A 26,756-nucleotide genomic window follows, 5' to 3' on the forward strand; every position below is an offset into this window, starting at 1 on the left:
AAAGACCACGATCAAGTAAATAATATCAAGTTCATTGTTGATTTAATCATAAATTGATATTGAATGTGACTGTTGGGCAGACTGGATGGACCATTCAAGTCTTTATCTGCCGTCACTTACTACATTACTATGGGGCCCTTTTACTAAAGGTTGCTGTGCGGCAAGCCAGTTGCTTCACAGCAACTTGGAACTACCACCGGCCCAATGCAGCTGCCGGCAGTAGTTTCACCTTCAGTGTGCGGCATTTATGGTTCTGCCAGAGGTTTTGAAAAATTCATACTGACATGTTGGTGTGGGAGCCCTTACCACCACTTCAATGGGTGGCGGTACATGCTCCACCCAAAATGGCTGCACGGTAAGTACGACCTTACCACATGGCAATTTATTTTTTTTGGCCCTTTTACCCACTGCAGTAAAAAGGGGCACCGCTGACAACGCAGGGCCCTTTTTAACGCAGCTTAGTAAAAGGGCCCCTATGTTACTTTTGTCACAGAAAGAGTTAGTTGCTACATTTAGAAACCGGGGATGCACTACCAGGCTGCCATCAAGTGAGGTGAAATGGTAGAAAGGGAAGGTCTCTAACAGCTTCCAAGCTAAAACAGAGAGAAAAGATCTAAGCAAAAAGGAAAAGGAAGGGGAAAAGGTGAACGTTTAGGAAGATAGAATAAGGAATAGAGAGAATGTGAAGAAGGAAACCTGCTTGCTGGGTATCACATATGAACTATGGACACCTAAAATGATCCACACTGGAACTATTTTCTCTGGGGTATCCACTGCTGAGAATCAAGCTTCTTTAACAAAACTCCTTATTTTGATTTCCAAGGATAGGCCAAGATAGGATACACTTCTGGTGAAAAATGAAAGCACCCGGGCCTAAGTTTCTAGAGGATGCAATTCTCTATAAACTCAACAACAGTACAAACAACTTCAAAATATATGGCCTGATATTTAGCAGTCACAATTGTTTTTTTCTTTTTAAAATGCCGGCTATAGTGATTAAAGCTAGGCCAGATATTCAGCAAAGGTATCCGATTTGTGGCAAGTACTGAATATCTGGATAGAAAAAGGAGCACCAGCACTATCAGTTTATTAGTAATAACCGCTTTCTGATTAAAGTTAGTTCAGTTTCTTTCTGATCTAACTTATCCAGAGAGTTGTCCATAGAGCAGGCTGAATATTACTATTCAGCAGACAAATACTACCTTCACCATTGTTTTACCCATACATTGCCCTGCCATTATTCAGGTAGTGATGAGGCAGTCTGTAAGGATATTCTGTTTTACTGTCTGGATTGTGCCTCTGAATATCCATGGCTAGCCATGGCTACACCATTTATCCAAATTACAGTTGCTGTTATCTGGATAAATGGCTTTGAATATCTACACTGTGTCTGGAAAAAATTGAGCCTCCTAAACATTTTACAATAACAACCTCGAACCTGCATCAAATTAATTAAAAATTCACATGCAAAAAGTGATATCTTTTTGCATCACTGATGCCAAATTACATAGGAATTCATCATCCCGTTTAATAGATTTTTAATTTTTACAAAAACGGAAGAGGGGATAATAACATTTACCACCTTGATAATTAAAGTGCACAAATCTAAATTCTATATATTAATGAGGACTTGAAAAACTCAATATGTTAATGAAGTGTAACTACAACTTCAAACCAACTGAAACCCCACGGGAGATAAACAATTTGAAGATGTTTTGGGGAATTATTATATATATCTGGTTGGGGGATCAAGGATATTTTCAAAACTTGAATATCTACGGAATCCTCAAGGTTAACAACACCAGTGGAGATACAGGAGTCGCTACGGTCTCTAGATACACCTAAAGCTAAGTTAAAAGTGGATTTCAATGATATTATGCTTTTGATGGTGATAGACCATAGTACACGATCAGAGATGTGATGACTGCATAACTTTCTGTCTAATATATGAAAATAAATATTAGGCAGTTGATTTTTTCACTTTTGGATTATGTTTAAAACATGGGGTTTCAGATGGTTTGAAGTTGTAGTTACACTTCATTAACATATTGAGTTTTTCAAGTCTTCATTAATATATAGAATTTATATTTGTGCACTTTAATTATCAATATTTAATTAATATCCCCTCTTCCGTTTTTTGACTACAGACTTTTTCTTCCATTTATGCTAGCTTTTGGAAGTTTTTATTCTGTAAGTTTTTTCGGAAGGTGGAGAAGCCTATGATGCTAGCCACTACAGTGGTGTCCTATTTCAAAGGTACCCTGGGCTTTTGAGGCTAATTTTATAAATGATTCTTACATTTATTTCACAATTGATAAAAGTGTCAAATCTATAAGTAGTAGACTATGCCATACTTGTATTGTTATTTGAATATTTTTACTGCTGTAATTGTCTACTGCTTATGTTTGACATAGTCTTGCTTTATACCATCTTGAGGGCTTCTTTTATAAAGCCACACTACCAATTCTTGGTGTGCCAAATGAGAAGAAACCCATTCAATTCCTATGGGCTTCCTCTCATTTCCCACACGGCTTAGTAAAAGAAGCCCTGAGTGAATTCCTTCAAAAAGGCAGTAAATAAATCCTAATAAATAAATTAGGGGCCCTTTTTCAAAGACGTATAGGCACCTACATGCATCCAATGTGCGTCAAATTGGCACTACCACCTGGCTACCGCATGCCCCATTTTATACATGCACCCAAAACACATGGTAGAAAATATTTTCTATTTTCTACCATAGGGCACTAACCCAGTGGTAATCGGCAGTTGGCTTGCACTGGATAGTTAGCACCTGGTTAGCACATGAGACCTTACTACTAAGTCAATGGTGGCATTAAGGTCTCAGACCGAAAATGGACGAGTGCTGGTTTTCATTTTGCCTCACGTCCATTTTCTGGCACATTTAATAAAAATCCCTTTTTTCCAGGTGCACTCAGTAAACGGACCAGAGTGCGTCCAGAAACTTGCCTATACCAGCGCAGGCCACTCTTGGGCATGCCTTAGTAAAAGGGCCCCTAAATAAGTTAGTTACGTGTGAAGTGGCCTATATAGAAATATTAGCTTAGTATGCATTTTGTTCCTAACTTTGGGCATGAGTATTTATGTTTACCAAAGGCTGGTATAAATGCTTGTACCCTAATGCAGTTAGGAACACAGGTATTCTATACATTTTGTGTAAATTCTTGGAATGCCCCTGATCTGCCCACACCTCTCCCATGGCTTTAGCACTATGAAAATTAGGTGTGAATGTTATAAAATACGGGTGTAGGGCAGATTCACACATAAATCCTAATGACTGCCAATTAAATGCTTTTTAACACCAGTTATTATTTGTTATCACCAATTAAGCCAATTTATGGGATAACTTGTTGAGTGTGCCATACTTTATGCGTGGATCTTGGATCCATGTGCAATATGGAACACTCAACTTTGGGTGATCTATACAGAATTCCCCTGCAAATATACTATTTAATAAAGACTTATTTCCTAATCACTAATGGAAAAATAATCTTTGGGGCCTGTATTCAGCCTGCACTGGTCAGCATGACTGCCACAGTTAAATAACAGTGGCTATTCAGCACCAGCATCAGGATACCAGCCGGGGCTGACTGGTGGTACTATCTGATATTCAAAGCAATAATTACAATTACACTGTATGAAAGGGTCCTTTTTAAAAAGGCGTGGTAAAAAGTGGCCTGCGGTAGTGTGGGCACCTCTTTTTAGCCCATGCTGGGCCACTTTTACCATAGCTGGGAAAACGGCCATTTTCACACCCCTATTTATAGCCTGAGCCCTTACCGCCAGCCATGTGCTACCTAGGCAGTATCCTTGCAACATGCATCAACATGGCTGCACTGCCAGTTACCACTGAGAACACCACCATGGTAGAAAATAGAAAACATATTTTCCACTGTGGGATTCATCGCACAACAAACTCAGAAATACCGCCGGGTTCATGCACTACCCCGGCAGTAGTGCCAATTTGGTGCGTACTACCTGTGCTTTAGCCCTCCCATGGCTTTGTTAAAGGGCCCCTAAATTTGCTATACCACCGAACCTTAATTAAGGTGGTGTAAAATAAAATCAAAATAACAGGAAAAAGAATGCCATTAAAAACAGGAAAGCACACACAATCAAGAACATATACAAATCCTTAGCCATTCAAGGATTATCTCAGCCAACCCCACTGGGCAACGGTCCAAAAACGGTAGCAAAAATTTGAACTTTCAATAATTTCCTAATCAGATATAGTTCAATTGGCCTTTTTGGTGTTCTAACTTTATCTAGTTAGCAGTCTGAATATGACCACCGATCGGATAACATCTGGCATCACCCAATCTGGGTAGTGTTGAGGAGGTCAGAGAACATATTTAGCAACACCATCTGGTTAGTGCTGTTGAATATCCCTCTTGCCGGTACTTTTCCGGTAAGCAGCACCTGCTAATCAGATAAGTGCATTTGAATACTGGCTCCATTTTTTAAATGGAGTAAAAGGAGATGGATACAGTGGTGCAGAGAAATCCGTGTAGCAAAAAACCAAAACAAAACAAAAGTATGCAGGCCTTAGAAATAAGTATGAAGAAAAATATTTATTAAAAGACCTGACAGTGGCTGTGTTTCAGCAAAGCCTGCTTCAGGGGTCAGCTATGACTATTAATTGATAGATTCCAGTGTAATATGTAGGGAAACAGAGTGTGTAAATCTGAGTGTATGTACAATTCTGAGAATACCCTAACATATGTGAACAAGTGAGAACTACAGCCTGGGGGAGAGCATGATAGTCCCTGGGGTTGAAGCATAGTGAGAAAGATGTAATGAAAGCAAACATTCCCTGAGGCAGCCAGGTTTGGCGAAACAAATGGAACTTGTCAGGATTGTATATGCACGTAGTCACACTTCAATTCTCCATAAGCTGGTAAGATCACTGCATTTGGAATCCAGCGGTGCAACAACATTTTTAACTGAAGACTTTTGAAATTGCTGCTGAATTTGAAACTTCTCAGCCAAGCTTGAATATGTGTTGCACACTATTTCCCTGCAGAGTCCAACTTTATTACAACTGGACATATGTTGGATTATATAGCACTGGAAATCATCGAATAACAATCATAGTAAAACCTGATGCAGTCTTTCACTAACATATGACCTGTGTCAGGTTTTTTTACTAAAATATTTTTCCTAATACTCATTCTTGAGGCCCACATATTTTTTTTTATTGGCTACACCTATTTTTTTAAATACAATCATTAGATTCCAACTTCTAACTTTTTTGCTCCAATCACTATAATCTATGGTAATACTTATTCTGATATTGAATATGTGTCATATGGTATAAGTATTAATTTTTCTAGAGTTTGATCATATTTGTTGAGGGCTTAGAGAATTTTTTACATGAAGAATCAGAATGCAGAGGCAAAATGTAGGTACTCAAATTTGAAAGGTTTTTGATGTATTCCAATTACAGGTAGCAGAATGGTAACTCTCAAGATTATGACAGCTGAATGGAAGAAACATGAAGGGTGACAATAAAGAGAGTGCAAGTTTTACAATTGTTATTATGAGATAATAAACTTACCTGCTTATGTGAAATGAAGTAAATAATTTAGGGTCCTTTTACTATACAGCGTTAAGCCTTTATCTTCTCATTCACTAAAACCACGTGCCCAACTTGATGCTTAGCACGCAAAGTTTCATGCCCAAGTTATAGAATAAGGTCAGTTATGTGTCTAATTAATCAAATAATTACAGTCTAATTGGTTTTAACAACCCATTATTGGCAAGAATTGCTGTTATTTGGCAATAACTGGCACTAAATAGCAGGTACACTCGTAATGTCCCTTAGTTTACAAAATGTGCACATAGAGAGTCTTTTACAAAGCGTCAGTAAGACCAACACAGGCTAAATCGCGACTACAGCCAGCGGTAGTTCTGCCCAACAGCACGCCATTTCTTGGGGAAAAAGAAAACTCCTGGAAATGGCTTGTGTGGTGGTAACCCAGTGGTAATCGGGCACTGCTGCATGCTGACCAATTGCCGCCAGGTTTCTGCAGGTGCCCTTATCGCCACCTCAATTGGTGGTGGTAAGAGTTCTTTTACCACATGGTTATGTTTGTCTGGGGGCTTTTTACTTGCTGCTGTAAAAAGGGCCCTGGCACGCAGGGAAAATGGCCCCTGCAGCTAACGCAGGGACCTTTTCCCCGCAGCTTGGTAAAAGGACACCATAATTTTCATATCATGCAACTGCAAAGGAGGTGTGGACCTGGGAAGGGCATGGATGAGTCGAAAACATGCCTAGCACTTAACTTTACAGAATACTAAGATTTATTTACCTAACTGCTAACACTTAGGCACTTGCATTTACACCAGCCATTATATACCAGCATACTTATTTGCGCATAAAGTTACGCATGTAACTGTGGACTTACACTGGTATTCTATAGCGGCAGTTGCAAACATAATTCCCAAAATAGAATGTGTGCTCAGTGCACATAATCCTGGTGCCCACCTTTAGGCATTTTATAGAGAATTCCCCCCTTAAAACGTGGTTTATCACATGGTTATTGTTAAAGTAGAACCGGGTTAAGGGACTGTGCAGTATCTTTAGCATGCTGTGAATCACACTTTCAGTATATTTTGTGTGAGGGGGCATGTCATGAGCAGAGAATGGATGCGGAAGGTGTTTGTGGTTAACATACTGCAAATACTAGACATTAACCCACTGTTGTGCAGTTAGGAGGTAGTAAGTGGCTCTGCGCTAACTCCAAACAGAATACCGTGCACTAAGGGAACTTTAACATGGAACCTTAAAAAGAAGAAAAGCTGGGAATGCCCCCAATACTTGCCATATTATATTTGCACCTACCATGCAGCACAGTTCTGTGTCAAGCGGCAGTAACTGCTAATTTACAGTGGTTTAGTAAAAGGGCCCCTAATGGCTATTCTTATTTCATAAAAATAGCCATAATGGGTCAGACTAATGGTCCATCAAGCCCAGTATCATGTTTCCAAAAGTGGCAAATCCAGATCACAAGTACCTGGCAGAAACCAAAATAGTAACAACATTCCATGCTACCAACCCCAGGGCAAGCAGTGGTTTCCCCCATATCTATTTCAATAACAGACTATGAACTTTTCCTGCAGGAACTTGTTGAAACCTTTTTTTTTTAACCCAGATATACTAACCACTGTTACCACATCCTCTGGCAACAAGTTCCAGAGCTTAACTATTTGTTGAGTGAAAAAATATTCTCTAGTCTTTGTACTTTCTGAAAGAGTAAAAAATCAATTCACTTTACCCATTCTACACCACTCAGGATTTTGTAGACGTCAATCACATTCCCCTTCAGCCATCTCCCTTCCAAGCTGAAGAGCCCTAACCTCTTTAGCCTTTCATCATATGAGAGGAGTTCCATCCCCTTTATCATTTTTGCCGCTCTTCTTTGAACCTTTTCTAATTCTGCTATATCTTTTTTGTTATATGGTGACCAGAACTGAACATAATACTTAAGGTGAGGTCGCACCATGGAGTGATACAGAGGCATTATAATATTCTTGGTCTTATTTACCATCCGTTCCCTAATAATTCCTAGCATCCTGTTTGCATTTTTGGTCACTACCACACACTGGACTGAAGATTTCAGCATATTGTCTACAACGACACCTAGATCTTTTTCTTCAGTGCTGATCCCCAAGGTGGTCCCTAGCATCAGGTAACTTTGATTAGGGTTATTCTTCCCAATGTGCATCACTTTGCATTTGTCCACATTAAATTTCATCTGCCATTTGGATGCCCTCAAAGCTACAGCCTGATGCTCCCAAATCTGACTTTAAAGGGGCCATGAGGATGATCAGAACCCCTCCCTGATCACAAACCCTCACCCAAATGCACTTTTCCCCCTGATCATGACCTCTTTCAGTCCACAGATGCACACTCTCCTCGATCAACACCCCTCACCACCTGACAATGATCCCTTTCATTAGAGCAGCCAATATTCCCCATCTCCTAAGGTCCCCTCCATCATCAAGGGACTAAGAGCTCTTTATCTGGTGGTCTAGTGGTCCAAAGGTAGGAGCAATCCCCAGTTGTTTCTGTCCTGCAGGCTCAATCTTTTTGTATAAGGGCACCATTTTGGAGATGGCACTTGCAGGATAGGAGTGACTGGGGAATGTTCCTATCTTGGACAATTGAACCACTAGATATGGGGCCTTTGGAGAGGGACCTTAGAAGGGGAGGGGGGTTCAGCAGGTGGGAAGTGTTGCTCCAATGAAGGGGTTGTGGTGAGGGGGCTGTGATTGGGAGGGGTTCTGATCAACCCCACAGCCCCTTTAAGGTCAGGCCCAGTATTAGGCCACGGCTTTAAGACTCAGTGCTACCAGCAGTAATCCAAGCTTATGGCTGGGATGTTTTACCATGATTTCACGGCCATAATATGACTTATGGTGTTCACCTACGGCATCCTTCAAGTCACATTATGGTTTTTACATAGTAGTGGAGTGCTTTATAATCATTTGCATGTTTTGTGTCTTCTTACTAACTAACTAACTCATGATGACCCAAATATCACTGCATTAAAACATGACAACCTGCATTACAGACCTTTAAGTTGCAATAAGGGGCAATTACAGTGACTTATGGCCATTATACAGCTTGGCAACTTCTTCCCTTAGTGTGCTTTAAATGGAAAAGTGAATGTTTAGACAAGATGAAACTCCACAAAATGTTCATCCCTATTGATTTATACAACATGCATTTTATATCATTCTGACTCACAAAATTGAAATTGCATAGGTTACCGAGTTGTGCTGCTATAAATTCTCTATCCGTATAGCTCAGTTCCCCTTCATACCTTCCTTGCAGTTATAACCCCTTGCTGTGTGCTTCTGTCAGTCACAATCTCAAACATATCCATTTCATTTCCATCCATGATCCTGTATTCTACTTCTGCATTTTTCCCAATATCTGCATCATTTGCTTTAATGTGACCAACTGAGGAGCCAATCGGTGAAGATTCAGGAATTCCGAGGTGGTATGTATCTGTAAAAGAAAATGACATCTGCTTAGAAAATGGACCAGTGACCTTTAACTATTTATGACATTTATACTCCACATTATCCCAAGTGGGTTCGGGTTCAATGTGGCTTACAAACATTTTATTATAGTTAGTTTAAAAATGTAAGATAATAGCAATACTGAACAAAAGTCATAGATAAACATAGCAAGTAGTATAGGCATTATCAGTTATGCATTTGAGGCATACATTAAGATAACATCAGTTAGCAATGAAAGAATCATAATGGCTTATTAATGAAAGATGCAGTCATCAGAAACGTTTTCAACATTCTACAAAATGACATATGATCTGCTATAAGTCTTATATTCTTGGGTAATGAGTTCCATTTCTTGGTAAGTTGATAGGAAAGTTTGCATTGCACACTGTTTTGTAAATAACTTTTTTACAACAGGGAAAGTGAAGAGAGATGTAATTTCTGCACTTAGTGAGTGAGTTTTGTTTGGGTAGTTCTATGAGGTTTTGCATGTATGAAGGAGACATGCCAAATAAAATTTGGAATACAAATACACATAATTTAAAAGTGATTATGGCCTTCAATGGAAGCCAGGGTAATTTTAGAAGTAAGGGAGAAGCCTTTGAATATTGTGGAGTCCTGCAAACAAGATGGACAGCAGCATTTTGTGCAGTTTGGAGTTCTCCAATTTGAGGTAGTGTTCTATTGTGGATTAAAAAACTGGTTAGAAGATAGAAAACAGGGAGTAGGGTTAAATAGTCAGTATTCTCAATGGAGAAGGGTTGATAGTGGGGCCCCCTGCTTTTTAACATATTTATAAATGATCTAGATATGGGAATAACTAATGAGGTAATTAAATTTGCTGATGACACAAAGTTACTCAAAGTTGTTAAATCGTAAGAGGATTGTGAAAAATTGCAAGAAAACTGGAAAACTGGGCATCCAAAAGGCAGATGACATTTAATGTGAGCAAGTGCAAAGTGATGCATGTGGGAAAGAGGAACCTGAACTATAGCTACATGATGCAAGGAGTCACCGACCAGGAAAAAGATCTAGGTGTCATTGTTGGTGATACGTTGAAACTCCCTGCTCAGTGTGCAGTGGCAGCAAAGAAAGCAAATAGAATGTTAGGTATTATTAGGAAATGAATGGAAAACAAAAATTAAGATGTTATAATGCCTGTGTTTCGCTTCATGGTGCGACCACACCTTAAATACTGAGTGCAATTCTTGTCATCGCATCTCAAAAAATACATAGTTGAATTAGAAATGGTACAGAGAAGGGCAACAAAAATGATAGAGAAGATGGGATGACTTCCCTATGAGGAAAGACTGAAGTGGCGACAGCTCTTCAAATTGGAGAAAAGACGGCTGAGGGGAGATATGGTAGAGGTATATAAAACTTTCGGAAATCACTGAGAACTTGCCTCTTCAACAAGGCATACCACAATGATCCTTCATATGAACTTTAATGCATTACCTCTTTATCTATCATCCTGAATGTGTTCTCTTTATACCTGTTTGCTTAATTTTATTTTGTCATTCATGTTCTCTATGTAATATCACTTGTATCTCTCACTCTGGAATGGCGATTGCTATGACGGAACAATGTAAGCCACAATGAGCCTGCAAATAGGTGGGAAAATGTGGAATACAAATGCAACAAATAAATAAATAAATAAATAAATAAATAAATAAAATAATGAGTGGAGTGAAACGGTTAGATGTGAATCACTTGTTTACTCTTTCCAAAAATATTAGGACTAGGGGGCATACAATGAAGCTACTGAGTAGTACATTTAGAACAAATTGGAGAAAATATTTATTCACTCAACGTGTAATTAAGCTCTGGAATTCATTGCCAGAGAATGTGGTAAAAGCAGTCAGCTTAGCAGGGTTAAAAAAAGGTTGGATATCTTCTTAAAAGAAAGTCCATAAACCATTATTAAGATGAGAAAATCCACTGCTTATTTCTAGGAAAAGCAGCATAAAATGCATTATACTGTTTTGGGACCTTGCCAGGTACTTGTGGCCTGGATTGGCCACTGTTGGTAACAGGATACTGGCCTTGGTGGAACTTTGGTCTGTCCCAGTATGGCAACACTTGTGTTCTTATTGTTGCTGCATCTGGCATAGATGACATTTCAATAGTCAAGTTCAGAGAGTATTAATGATTGGGTTAAAGTGCAGAAAATTGAGCTGGGGAAAAAAAAGGTTTAATTCTTTTTAGCTTCTATATGAGTCATGTAATGCCATCAACCCTTACATCTACTATTCCAAATTGAGACTATGTTTGTAATGCTTCTTATGGTTTCTGGTTATGCCATCTTTGCCCATTCTAAGGAACATGTTCACTCTAGAATCCAATTATGAAATGTATTAATTTAATCTAATAAAAAGTATTGTGCCATATCAGCTTATTGCTTGATTGATTTTGTAACCTCTAATTTTTGTGCCTCTGCATACACAGAGTTCAGCAGCCTGCACTTTATGGCGATAAATAGGAAATACTTTTCTGCATAAATGTAATGATTTCTTAGAACTTTTCTTACTAATTAGCTATCTGTGCTTATACAAGCTATTCTATAGTCTTTGTCTGAATATGTTGTAACAACTCTAGAAAACTGGATGACTCTAGTGGCAATTGGATATATTGGCACCAAGAGTTAGGTGCCCCAATTCCATGTACTGAGCACCAATTCTATAATGCCATCTTGGCGCCAAGATGCTGTCATAGAAAACTAGTGTAAGTTGGCAACGGTGTGCCTGAAGGTAGGTGCCAAGTTATGCCAAGGCTCCATGGTGTGACTGCACCTCGAATATTGTGTTCAATTCTGGTTGCCGCATCTCAAAAAAGATATAGTGGAATTAGAAAAGGTGCAGAGAAGGGCGACGAAAATGATAAAGGGGATGGGACGACTTCCCTATGAAGAAAGGCTAAAGCGGCTAGGGCTCTTCAGCTTGGAGAAAAGGCGGCTGAGGGGAGATATGATAGAGGTCTATAAAATAATGAGTGGAGTTGAACAGGTAGATGTGAAGCGTCTGTTCACGCTTTCCAAAAATACTAGGACTAGGGGGCAGGCGATTAAGCTACAATGTAGTAAATTTAAAATGAATCAGAGAAAATGTTTCTTGACTCAACATGTAATTAAACAATGGAATTCGTTGCCAGAGAATGTGGTAAAGGTGGTTAGCTTAGCGGAGTTTAAAAAAGGTTTGGACGGCTTCCTAAAGGAAAAGTCCATAGACTGTTATTAAATGGACTTGGGGAAAATCCACTATCTCTGGGAGAAGCAGTATAAAATGTTTTGTACATTTTTGGGATCTTACCAGGTATTTGTGACCTGGATTGGCCACTGTTGGAAACAGGATGCTGGGCTCGATGGACCTTTGGTCTTTCCCAGTATGGCAATACTTATGTACTTATGGCAGTTGTAGCTGTTGACACCTAAGTGCACCCTGAAGTTCATGTAAGTTATATTATTCTACAAGCTACATTCATTATCTCAGAGATATGCCCAAGATCATCCATACTCCACCCAGGTTTACACATCCTTGCACTTATGTAGCACATAGTAGATGACGGGTGATAAAGACCTGTACGGTCTTTATCCAGTCTGCCCAACAAGATAAACTCATTGCACATGGTATGTGATACTTCATATGTATACGTGATCTTGATTTCTCCTTGCCATTTTCAGGGCACAGACATAGAAGTCTGCCCCGCACTGGCTTTGCTTCCCAATTACCAGTGTTGTCACCCAATCTCCGCTAAGCTTCTTTGGATTCATTCCTTCCAAATAGTATTCCTTTGTGTTTATCCCGTGCATTTTTGAATTCTGTTACCGTTTGCATCTCCACCACCTTCCGTGGGAGGGCATTTCAAGTATCTAACACCCTCTCCATGACAAAAATACTTCCTGACATTATTCCTGGGTCTGCCCCCTTCAGCCTCAATTCATGTCCTCTAGTTCTAGTACATTCCCTTCTCTGGAAAAGGTTTGTTTGCAGATTAATACCTTATGTGCTAATTGATTTTGGTGTACATTTTATAGAATAGGGCCCAGCACTTAAGCACATAAATGACAGCAAAAAGAAGCAGATCACAACAAGAACAGTTCCCTTCAAATCTTTATTCTCATGAGCTCTGAAAATAAAATCAAGGAACCCCAACACCGGCCATGTTTCACAAGTGCAAGGGCTGCATCAGGGGCCTTTGTTATTTGTATTGTCTACCTGACACAGCCCTCGAATGGGTGAAACACGATCAGTGTCGGACTAGATTGAGTTTATTTTCAGACCTCATGAGAATAAAGATTTGAAAGGAACTGTTCTTATTATAATCTTTTCCTTTTTGCCACCATTTCGATTTTGTGGATCGTCTGCCTGTTGTGTCCTTGGACCTTAGTGATGTCAATTACATGAACTGTGCCTATTTCTATAAACTGGTGTGTATAAATTGTGCCTAAATAAAGGCCCCCTTATAGAATTGCCCTTCATATGTATCAATTGCATTTGTTTGTAAGCCCTAATCTAAGACTTTATAGCTCTTCCTTTTCATGTGATTTACCTAGCTATTCTTACAAAAAAAAGTATGGTTGCCAGCCTACTCAACTTGAATACATGGAAATAAAGGCTAATAAAACTCATGAACTGACACTCCATTCTTATGTCAGATATTGCATTTCAAGCTAAAAGTGATATCTGGTAATTTTGGTTGAAACCATAGAAAAACAGTATATCAGATCCTACCCCCCTTTCCCTTATGTGGCACTTGCTTATATTACTAGATGTCTTTAGTTATTTTAGAAAAGCTGTTATTAGATGTGTGGATCTGTAGCATGTACTGTGTTGAAGGTGCTGTGTTCTGGGCAGTAGCATACCAAAGGTAGGGCAGTAGGGGTGGTCCATCCCAGGTGCAGGCTACAAGGGGGTGCGTAGAGCAAGCACTTGACTATCGACTCTGCCGGTCCCCCTGACCCCTCTAACGTTACTTCCTGTTCCGGAGTAGGGGACCAGCAGAGACGACAGCCATGCACCTTCTCCATGTACCACCTTACTGGGAGGAAAGGTCAGGTGATGTGCTTCCGGGGGGGGGGGGGGGGGGAGGGGGAACGCACCTTGGGGGGTGACGCGTTGTGGGGGGTGGCAAACAAGCTAGGAACGCCACTATTTCTGTGGTTCTGGGAATGGCTTAAGCAAGCCTGAAAAGTATGCATCCATTTCCTATTTTCAAATGGCAATCCATGGACATTTTAAACAAAACATACATACTGGCATTTACACCGGATTTGAACATACGTGTCAACGAATTGCTTGTTTGGGCTTAGGTTTGGGAGAAGCATTTGAGAGGTAATTGGGGTTCCCACTCTGGTGTTTAAAACTATCACAAAAAGTTGATACTTGGATTTTTGGAGTCAGCTCCTTAACTGAGGGGTCCTTTTACTAAGCCATGGTAAAAAGTGGCCTGCAGTAGCATAGGCACGGGTTTTGGGCACACTCAGACCTATTTTTCAGCGTGCCTGTAAAATAGGCATCTTTTTTCTCCCAAAAATGGACGTGCGGCAAAATCAAAATTGCCGCACGTCCATTTTAGGTCTCTGACCTTACCGCCGGCCATAGACCTAGCAGTAAAGAATTTGGGTGGTAATGACCTACGCGTGTCAGATGCCACTTGGCGCGTGTCACTATACATGCCAGAAAATAAAAATTATTTTTCAGACGCGCGTAGCGGACGCGCGCCAAAAATGAAATTACTGTAAGAGCCATGCAGTGGTTGGGCAGTAAGTCCATTTCGGCACACGTTGGGCAGGCATGCATAGACGCTTACACGGCTTAGTAAAAGGGGCCCTGAGTTTCTTCCATTGTCCAGTTACACATGGAGATTGCAAGATCAGCCACTTGTACATGCAAGTGCTGCTACATGCATGTTCAAAGCTCAAGTAATACCACTCTTTTTAAAATGTTTCTTTGTTAAATGGTTGTTTCTGCTGCACCAACATGTCCATTTCCCACTGCCTTATAGGTATTTTACAAAAGACTCTCATTCAGCAATATATTGTACCAACTCTAGAAAACTGGATTACTAAAGATATCTAATGATGTCAGCACTTGATAGAATCATCCTATGCTTTGTATTTCAATCTAGTTATTTTCAATTGAGGGTCCTGGTTAATTCAAGATGGGATGACTCCATTATTGTGATCCGTAAGAAAGAAATTACAGTCCTATTTCTCGGCATGCTTATTGTATGGTTTTTTTTTCCCTTTTTTACTTGACTGTTCATCATCCATGTTCTATATCCATTACCAATTGTATCTTTACTCTGAAATGGCATAAGTCATGACAGAAAATTATAAGGCACATTGAGCCTGCAAATAGGTGGGGAAATATGGGATACAAATGCAACAAACAAACAAACAAATAAATAAATAAATAAATAAAGTTACTGCTGTAATGACACAGTTACGGAATATAGACTCTTCTTAGATAAAATAGGTCTATCATGTCTCCAGGAAGCATCTAGTTTTCACATCTGACACCATTGCCAATGACCATCATTAGAATCTTTTGTTAAATAAAGCACAAAATATGTTTATTATAAAATAGGAAACTGTACTGGAGATACTGAGGCACTTTGGAGAGTTTATTCAGAATCTTCCAGTTGAGAAACGAGCTGACATTTACTGACAGTGATGGAAAGGCCACTTGAAATTCAGTTCTGATAAGATTTCTTTTCTTTCATTGTGGCTATCTTTGGGGTCTGATTTTTCCAAGCTTTTGACATACAATACAGTATGGAAGAAAACTAACCCTTTATAAGCTGAAGCCATGGTATGGAGGAAGTAATGAGAGGACTCTTGTTCTGCAATAGTACAAATATCTGTTTGAAAGAAAATCATCACATTTTGCCTTTCTTTTTTTTCTGACTTCTTCATAGTATGTGTGGTAGATTCCAACCTTGATGTGAGTTCATTCATCAGCATTTATCTGTTTTATCATATTTAAAAGAACCAGTGTTTTTTCTTGGTTTATTTATAGGGAGATACCTGTTACAATATGCTGGATTATAGAGAGTTTATTGATTCAGTTGTTAGACTAACAGTGGAGGTGTGCTTCTATCTAGTGATTCTAATGAGTAGATTTAATAAAGGAAAACCACTTCTTAATATATATATGTTTTCATTTTTTAATTTATTAGGATATATGTACTGTTGTTTTGAAGAAATCCACCCAAAGCAATGTACAGCATAAGTTGTACGTAGGCAATTTATAGCAGTAAATAATATTCAATAACAATATACATAATAGCATGGAGGCAGGTTTTAGAAAGGATGTGGAGAGGACATGTGGTACTTCCCATTCTGTTTTACAAGAGGCTCTCAGAAACGTAAATTCTCTAGTAAAATAGGAGCAGCCTTGCACAGCCCAGCCCAGCCCCTCCACATCCAGAGGGAGCAACAAATATTGAAAGCAGTATGTGGGGAAAAGAAAACATACTACCCCCATAGATATTAGAACAACTTTCTAAAATTGATGCTCCTGGGAGGGTGCTCGAGAGCAGCTGCTAGATGGTTATGTAGGTGATGAGCTCCTCAGGCACTGTGGGCAATTTGTACCTTTTATTTCTGTCACGGGTATGGTATTTTTGACAGTTTTCTGCTTCTCTTATAATATACCCATGGCTTTAACAAATCAAAATAAAATTGAAGCTGCCTTTGTATTGGGACAGGCTACAAAAAGAGTGAAACCCGATCTGCACTCTCCCTGCAAGATAAGGGTGAACAAAGATGGTGCTGACAATCTGGTCTCTTTTACTAAGAAGCTGAATACTATCACAGAACTTCTCATGGACAATAATATGACAATAAAAGATATGAAGTTAGATCTATTGCAAGTGAAGGAACACATCACTATATTGGCAGCTCACTTAACTGAAGCTGAACAGAGAATTGGAAGATAATGATGCACAGTACTGTTTCACCCCCAAATTAAATTTGGAGATAAAGGCTGTTCTGGAAGATGTTGGAAATCAAAATTGAAGAAACAATCTCAGGCGCCTTGGCCTTCTCGAAGGTGCAGAAGGTACAGAAACACCCACATTCTTGGAAGAGCTTATTCCAAATTTGCTTCATTTGCACTTCTCTAGAATGTCCAAAATTGAGTGCGCAACCAGGGTGCTGACACATCAACATTTGGCTCAGAAAGGCACACAACCAGTTATCATGAAAGTATTGCATTATCCACTAGTTACAGAGATACTTCATGCTGCAAAAGCATTCCTGAATATTCAGTGGATTGATAACAAGATCTACATCATGACTGATTATACTAAAAGTACAGTGGACAAGTGCAAATGTATTCTTTCTATGCATAACAGACTCAAGGCACTTGATGATATATATGGACAATTTTCTCCATCTGTTGTGAAATTTACTCACAAAAAATGTGACAAAATCCTATACTGACCCAAAGTTTTGGAGAAGTACCTCGAGGAGCAGGAATCAATTAAGATGCCAACTATATGATTTCTTCTACTTGCCTTGATGTATACTATGTTCATACGCTTGTTATTTGGTGCCCAAGCAAGTGGATGGTATATGGTATTGTGCCTGGGATGCCTACATCTATACCCATCTCATTTTCTTGACTCCCTATTTGTCATGGCCACGACTATGCCCCGTGCCCTGACTCACCTCCTGCCATTGGGGTTGGGCTCTGCAGCTTTCCCCCAGGCAGTATCCCTGGCACAGTGGGCCACCGGTGCTGCTTCCTCCCAGCTGATGCTGGATTTCCTTGGCATATGCGCTGTGGGCCTTAATTTAAGGGGGCCAGTGATGGGAGGATCGATGTGATGCCCAATGATAACATCATGAGTTAGGGCCTTCATAAGTGTTCTTGGGACTCTTCTGCACTGCTGTTGCACTCCTCTGGGTTTGTTAGGCAACATAAACTCGGCTGTAGCCCAAGGGCTCACCCTTCCTGGTTCGTTATTTTTCTTCTAAGAGAAGGGTTGGTTCATTTCTGGAGATATTTAGTGATGTCTGCTCCTTTTTTTTGTTTATTTTCCCTGTTTTATTTTACTTCTTCCTCTTTTTCTATTATGTCTCTCCCCATTTGGGTTTTATTTTCTGGTTATGTTTACTACTGCACAATATTGCAGCGCTGCAATTTACTACATGGAGTGTGGTGTATTCTTTTTGTATGCTATTCCGACTGTTCCTTAAGCAAGTATCTTACCCCCTTAAAGCTCTTTAAGGGGGTAAGATGCCTGCTTTTAATGTTATGTCTTTAAATGTGCAGGGGATCTCTCATCCTATTAAAAGAAAAAAAAAATCCACCTAGGAAATTTCAACCCTCAGCCATGCTCTTGCAAGATTCTCATTTATCTGCAGCAGAATAAAAAAAATGAAACAGAATTAGGTAAAAGGTTGTTTTTATTCCCTGGCACAAGGTAAAAAGCATGGGGTTATAACTTTGTTGGCCAAATCACTAAACTACATGGTGCTTAATCATTTATCTGATACTGATGGGTGCTGGCACATCACTAAGATACAATATATGCAACATACATATACACTGATCAATTTATATATACCTAATGCCGACCAACCTGTCTTTTTTCATACTGTGCCACAACAGATTACAAATTTGGGAGTAGTCTTTATAATCCTTAGAGGATATAAGAACCTCCTTTAGATCCCTGTTTGGACTGCAAGTCAGTTGTGAAGGCCAGATGACTTAGAGCTACTTCAGCCTTAACACATTTGTTACAATGTTGGAATCTGATACCTGATGTCTATTCCGTTCCAATGATTTTGAGTACACATTTCACTCTGTACCCCATAATTCTTTTTCATGGTTTGACTATCTATTTATATTGAACTCTCTCATACCTAATACTGTTGATACATCCATTGAACCAAAAAATTATTTCTGACCATGTGTGTGTTACTTTATTGCTGGATATCACTGGAGCCTCTCCTGAAGCCAAAGTATGGAGATTTAACTTATCCCTATCACAAGATAAACAATTTTGTCTTAATTTTAAAAACTAAATGGAAGTATTCTTTTACAATAATGATACTGAAGAGCTTGATTATTCAACAATATGGGATGCTTATGAGGCATCCTTTAGGAGGATAAATTATTCAATACTCTGTTTACATAAATAAGGTGCGTAAGGCAGAACTATTCAAATTGGAAAATAAAATCAAATCTCATGAAAGGAAGTATCAAATATACTCTCATGATTACAATTTACTAGCATGGCAGAAGCTTAAGTTTAACCAAATTCTTAGTACTGCTGCTGGCATTATTTTGTTAGCTGAACATTCTTCATATAATGCTGGCAGTAACAGAGCGGACCGCATTTTGACAAACTACTTGAAAGCTAAGAAGCGTGCTACTCGAATTGCTGCTATTTGCCATAATGATGATTTCCCTACTTCTACTGCAGATCGTTTTCTGGAATTTTACTCTGAGATATACAAATCAAAAAAATTGCCCACTGATTCACAAATTGATGCATTTTTGTCTTGCCTTACTAGACCCAGAGGGGCATAATCAAAAGGGATGCCAAGTTTTGCTGAGGATGTCCTCGCAAAACATCCCGATGGAGGGGAGGGGAAACCCGTATAATTGAAACAAGATGGACATCCATCTTTCATTTCGATAATACGGTCGGAGACGCACAAACCTTGAATTTAGGTCGACCTTAGAGATGGTCATCCCTAGACTTGGTCGTTTCTGATTTTCGGCAATAATGGAAACCAAGGACGCCCATCTCAGAAATGACCAAATGCAAGTCCTTTGGTCATGGGAAGAGCCAGCATTCGTAGTGCACTGGTCCCCCTGATATGCCAGGACACCAACCGGGCACCCTAGGGGGCACTGCAGTGAACTTCAGAAATTGCTCCCAGGTACATCGCTTCCTTACCTTTTGTGCTGAGTCCCCCAAAACCCACTACCCACAACTGTACACCACTACCATAACCCTTATGGGTGAAGGGGGGGCACCTAGATGTGGGTAAAATGGGTTTCTGGTGGGTTTTGGAGGGCTCACATTTACCACCACAAGTGTAGCAAGTAGGGGGGATGGGCCTTGGTCTGCCTGCCTGAAGTGCACTGCACCCACTAAAACTGCTCCAGGGACCAGCATACTGCTGTGATGGACCTGAGCATGACATTTGAGGCTGGCACAGAGGCTGGTACAAAATATTTTTAAAGATTTTTTTTTGCTGGTGGGAGGGGGTTAGTGACCACTGGGGGAGTAAGGGGAGGTCATCCCCGATTCTCTCCGGTGGTCATCTGGTCAGTTCAGCACCTTTTTGTGCCTTGGTCATAAGAAAAACACGACCAGGTAGCTCATCAGGGACACCCTTTTTTTTCCATTATGGGTCGAGGACGTCCATGTGTTAGGCATGCCCAAGTCCCACCTTCAATATGCCTCCGACATGCCCTCATGAACTTGGGTCATCCCTGCGATGGAAAGCTGTTGGGGACGCCCAAAATTGGATTTTGATTAAGCCGATTTGGACGACCCTGTGAGAAGGACGCCCATCTTCCGATTTGTGCCAAAAGATGGGCGTCCTTCTCTTTCGAAAATGAGCCTTCTAGTTTATCTGCTATGGAGATGCAGAAATGAATTGCTCCAATAACCTTACAAGAGATCAATTCTGTCATAGCTGTTCTAACAACTAAAAAGGCCCTGGAAGGCGAAGGGCTTACTATAGAACTTTACCAACATTGGACCCTTTTTTATCGCATCGCCTCTTTTAACTTGTACTCTTCTTTTATACTTAATAAACGTAGTAAGGGTTCCTTTAATGAGGCCACAATTATAAATTTGGAAAAACCTGGTTGTGATCCCTTGCTGGCCAAAAACCACAGACCCATTTCATTACTAAATTATGACTGTAAAATATATGCAAAATCCTGGCAGAGAGGCTGTCAAACATTGTTGCTAAACTTATACATCCATCCCAAACAGGTTTGCTAAAAGGATGGCAGGTCAACTGGTAATTCTTTAACTTTTAATCATGTTCTACAGGCTGCTTGATGTCTGGGGATGTCAGCTTGTGTGATGTCCATATACGTTGAAAAGGCTTTTGATTATATAAAGTGGAAATTCCTGTTTTCTGTTATGCACTGGTTTCTTATATACTAACCTACTGCTCTTTTGAATATTAACTCTACCTTATCTAAATCATTGCAGTTGACAAGAGGAACCAGACAAGGCTGCTCTTTATCATCACTCCTTTTTATTTTGACGTTGGAACCCCTTCTTATGCATATCTGTAACTCTGATAAGGTAAAAGGAATAAATATAGCAGACATATCCATTAAACTATCAGTTTATGCTGATGATACATTGTTTTATCTGTCTTCTATAGAACATTTTGTTCTTGATGTATTCCAAATTATAGAAAATTTTAGAGTCCTGTTTGGTTACACTATCAACTGGTCAAAAATGGAGTTGTTGCCTCTAAATGTGCACTGTACTTATGCTGGTCTTGACAGTTTTCCTCTATGTTGGCGTACTGAGGGAATTAAATATTTTGGTCTACGTTTTATAAGCTTGCTGCAGGAAACTGTAGAATATAATGCTTCTAAGATGATAGATTATACTAAAGATACCTGCAATAAATGGTCTCCCTTGTATATCACGTGGTGGGGTAATTTATCATGATGGTGATAACTCCTCAGATAAACTATGTGTTAAGTTACAAGCATCCGTGTGGGAATTGAATCCTGTATACCTAACTCTTTTCCCACTATACTGTTGAACCAGGATACTGGGCTTCATGGCGCTTTGGTCTTTCTCAATATGGAAATACTTATGTACTTATCCTGTTTAAAGGCAGAGTTTGGAAAGAACGTGCAAATCGGGATTGAGATATCCAGTTCAGGGCATGTCAATCTCCACTAGTGTTTTAGAAAATGGTTCAACCAATGGAGAGTGTTCTCTAAAACACATGTAGGAATGAACATGGACATGTTAGCTACATATGGCAGGACCACCCATTTTGCAAATGTCAACATTACAGAGCCCAATATCATATGCTACTATCACAATTGCAACAGGTATCTCACATGCCAATAGTGCTCTCACAGCTCCATGCTCCCCACACATTGCAGTGCAGGCAGCATCTTAAAGGTTTTACTGGGAGCTCTCTGTGACATTACTCGGGTGCCTTGCCCAATGTAATGGCCAGCTGGAATGGTGTCTGAAATTGTAGCAGCTATCTCACACAACAACAGTGCTCTCACAGCTTCATGCCTCCCCAGCATGGCACTTATTTTATTCTTTTGTGAGTCTATAATCTCTTCTTTCATTAATTGTATTTTTCATTCACTCATCTTTACTGAGCACAACCTAGCTCATTATTGGCTTATCCTAATGGATTCCTCATCTGCCTTTGGAGACTACAAACATATTTGTTTGTGAGGAATTAATATTCATAAAAACATTTACATTCATTTAAATTAAGAATCGGGTTGATTTGTATATTTTGGTTACTCTGGAAACCTGGTTTCTTTGAAAGCATTGAGGATTGGATTTGGAAATATACTATCTTATTCACTTATTCTCAACTTTTTGAAACATAATTCCTTAGATACACAATTAGCAAAACCTAATTACAAATTTAAATATGCACAACTGAACAATGGATATTCAAACATAGCTACAGAGATATCTGTTCCACATACTAATAGTAGATGATGGCAGGTGAAGACCAATTGGATCATCAGGTCTGCCCATTCAAGATTCTTCTTTGTTTTTCTATCACTCTGGAAAGATGAGCACACACAATCCTATACTATATGTAAACTAGCCCCAGACCATCTCCTTTAACATTTCAGTCCACCTTGTCACCACTGCCCTTAACATCTATCAGACTGTCTCCAAAATCTTCTTCTGTACTGGCTCTACCTCCTCCACTAATAAGTTATTTCAAGCCGCATTGTCTTCAGTTTGATTCTTATAAGATCAGTATTTAATCCAACATTCTGCTTTTTAAAATTTTATTACCAAGGTTTGCAATAATATACAAGCAACAATATCAATGAAGCTATTGTCTCATGTTTGTTTCCGTTTAGGTTTTAATTATAATGGCTCTGTGCAGTCTATCCCAATGATTTTATCTGCAACTCCCGTTGTGTGTCATCCTCTACTTCTTTGGTGTCTTCTTTTTTTTTTTTTTTACTATGCCAGGTAGATAAACATCTATATTTCTATTTTTCAATTCATACTCAGCCAAAATCCTATGTCCAACCATACACATTTGTAATAATCTTAACAAAAATCAAAGTGGCTTATTTCTTAAGCTGTGGTATGGAAATAATGTGCATGTGTGGAGGGGCATAATCAAACTGTGCCCATCTCTAAGGACGCCCCAGCGAAGGGGCAGGGCATCTTGTATTATCGAAACAAGATGGGCATCCATCTTTCATTTCGATAATACGGTCGGGAACAGCCAAATCTCAACATTTAGGTTGACCATCTTGATATTTACGTCACCCTTAGAGATGGGCGGCCTCGGTTTTCACCAATGATGGAAACCGAGTACGTCCATCTCAAAAATGACCAAATCCAAGCCATTTGGTCGTGGGAGGAGCCAGCATTCATAGTGCACTGATCCCCTCTCACATGCCAGGACACCAACCGGGCACCCTAGGGGGCACTGCAGTGGACTTCACAAATTGCTCCCAGATGTATAGCTCCCTTACCTTGGGTGCTGAGTCCCCCAAAAGCCCCCCAAAACCCACAACTGTACAACACTACCATAGCCCTTAAAGGTTAATGGGGGGCACCTAGATACTACTACTACTACTTGATATTTCTAAAGCGCTACTAGGGTTACGCAGCGCTGTACAATTTAACATAGAAGGACAGTCCCTGCTCAAGGAGCTTACAATCTAAAGGATTGTACCCACCTAGATGTGGGTATAGTGGGTTTCGTGTGGGTTTTGGAGGGCTCCCATTTACCACCACAAGTGTAACAGGTAGGGGGGATGGGCCTGGGTCCGCCTGCCTGAAGTGCACTGCAGTACCCACTAAAACCTGCTCCAGGGACCTGCATACTGCTGTGATGGAGTTGGGTATGACATTTGAGGCTGGCATAGAGGCTGGAAAAAAGTGTTTTTAATTTGTTTTTTTTGGGGTGGGAGGGGGTTGGTGACCACTGGGGGAGTAAGGGGAGGTGATTCCTGATTCCCTCCGGTGGTCATCTGGTCAGTTCAGGCACCTTTTCAAGGCTTGGTCGTGAACAAAAAGGGACCAAGTAAAGTCGGCCAAATGCTCATCAGGGATGCCCTTCTTTTTCCCATTATCGGCCGAGGACGGCTAACTCTTAACCACGCCTCCGTCCCGCCTTCAGTACACTGCCAACACGCCCCCATGAACTTTGGTCATCCTTGCGATGAAAAGCAGTTGAGGACGCCCAAAATCGACCTTCGATTATGCCGATTTGGGCGCCCTTAGGAGAAGGATGCCCGTCTCCCGATTTGTGTCGGAAGATGGGCGCCCTTCTTCTTCGAAATAAGCTGGCAGGGTAACTAAAGCTAATTATAAACTTATAATATGTATTAATTGTAGCTAATGCATTTTGCATTTAAAACAGGTGATATATCAAGTGAATAAGCAATAAATAGTAATACATGCTTCATCAGAACATGCCAAAATCATACCCAGTACAGGCTGAAAATTAATGAGCTATGTCACACCCAAATATATGCAAAGCAGTTCATTATTGGTTCCTTTTACTAAGCTGTGGTAAAAGGAGGCCTGTGTTAGCATCAGTGCGTGTTTTTGACGCTGAGGCCCCCTTTTACTGCAGCGGGTAAAAGGTTGTCTTTTTTGGGTCAAAAAGAAATGACTATGCGGTAAGTGAACCACTAGACACCTATCCATTTCAGATGGGAGCACTTACCACTACCCATTGAGGTGGTGGTAAGAGCTCGTGTGCTAACTTGGCGGTAGCATATTTTTATAGCGACAGATATGGCGTGCACAGGGGGGTGGGAATTACTGCTAGGCTCCTGTTCCGGGGCAGAGGGAGCTGCAGCGAATGAGCGAAGTTAGTGAAGTCAGAACCCACAGGCGTGCGCCGCGGCAACCCCCAGCGGCGTGCACCCGGAGCGGACCACTCCCACCCCCCCTCTTGGCATGCCACTGGATCAAAGAAGTTTGAATTATTCAAACTTCTTTGGTCAATTTACATAGGGGCCCTTTTACTAAGGAAAACCAATACCACTTTTATTTATTTATTAGGATTTATTTACCACCTTTTGGGAAAACTTCACTCAAGTCGGAGTTAAAGCTGTTGTTAAATTTCCTTGAGGAACACTGAGTCACTAAAGTGTGAACCAATGCTCCCAAGGAGGAATTTAAAAGGACCTTTTGGTCCAAAAAATGTCCCCTCATTCCTAAGTTTTGTGGATAGTTGTCTAGATAGAGCACTCAGGATAGTGCCACAGTGATCAGAGGAAATATTCAGTGGCACTGTCTGAGTGGTGCTGAATATTGAGCTTCTCAGGACTTTTCCAGTTAAAAAGTCCTGTTAACTGGACACGTCCTTTGGAATATCAGCTCATTTGTGATTATTGTGATTAGCCTTTCTTGTTTTGAAGAAAAGCAGTTAGTGGTGGTGCTGATATCGACCAACAGGAGTCGATAGACTCTTTTAGATCCCTTGGATGTTCAATTAGCTTTATCACCTCTTAAGTCTTCTGAGTCTTTTGCCCCAGTTTCTATTCTATTGTGGAAAAGATGTTGGAGTCCATTAATCCTTCTTGCTATAGACTGGATGTGATTCCATCTGCTGCAGTTACAGCTCCAGGACTACAAAGTGTCATTAATTTGTCCTTATCCCAAGATTATTTCCCAGGATCTTAAAAAAAAAAAAAACTACTGTTGAACCACTTTTGAAAACAAATCTTAAGGATTTCTATCCTGGTACTCCACAGCCACATAGACCTACACCTATGTGCAGAGAAGCTATTTTTGACAGCTCTATGATTTTGTAAGGTAACTATTTATTTATTTTAAAAAACTTACCATATTTAACACTAAGCGGCACACTTATATAATAAAAATATAACAAAAACTACATTATAAATCAAGCAAAACTGCCATTTACCTATCAACCCACCCCCACAGCAACAAAGCCTGATATCATTCCCACCATCTCATTTACTGCATAAAGAAGGCTTGTAAAAATAAATGAGTGTTTAATTCCTTCTTAAATTGCTGCAAAGTTGAATAGCACTGAAGATGCCCCGGAAGCTTATTCCAAAGTAATGGCCCTGCCACAGAAAACACGCACGCAGAAGTCTATGCATAATGAATTGTACTGGGAACTGACACCACAAATCATTCCTCATATCCGGACTGCAAACGGTGAGATGGAACATACCACTATATAGCCTGGCTGAAAAATACTGTGGATCCAAAAAAAAAAAAAAAAAAATCAAAAACAAAAAAAGAACCAAAAGTCTTCCACAAAAAAACTGCAAGCACAAACCCAATGAGGAGTGGAAGTCATCACAACCACACAACCACAAGTTCAAAGATGCAAAAGTGCATGTCCTTGGAATTTGGTATCTTTGGATTTGTGGTTATGGTGACTTTCACTCCTCGTTGGGTTTATACTGTGGAGTCACCATATGCAATGCCTGATAAATCAGTGTCAACACTTTATACTGAATGCAATACTGCACTGGCACCCT

At 40.0% G+C, this 26,756-nt stretch overlaps 1 protein-coding gene across 1 annotated transcript in view; it reads right to left on the minus strand.

The window, feature by feature from the left end:
* LOC115478355 (cadherin-10-like) overlaps positions 1-26,756 on the minus strand; it is a 392,306-nt gene that overhangs the window by 119,702 nt on the left and 245,848 nt on the right. Inside the window, 1 exon segment of the mRNA XM_030215685.1 lies at positions 8,847-9,034. Within this exon segment, the coding sequence (XP_030071545.1) occupies positions 8,847-9,034 (188 nt within the window).

Source organism: Microcaecilia unicolor, chromosome 1 (assembly GCF_901765095.1).
Source record: "Microcaecilia unicolor chromosome 1, aMicUni1.1, whole genome shotgun sequence".
Lineage (NCBI taxonomy): Eukaryota > Metazoa > Chordata > Amphibia > Gymnophiona > Siphonopidae > Microcaecilia > Microcaecilia unicolor.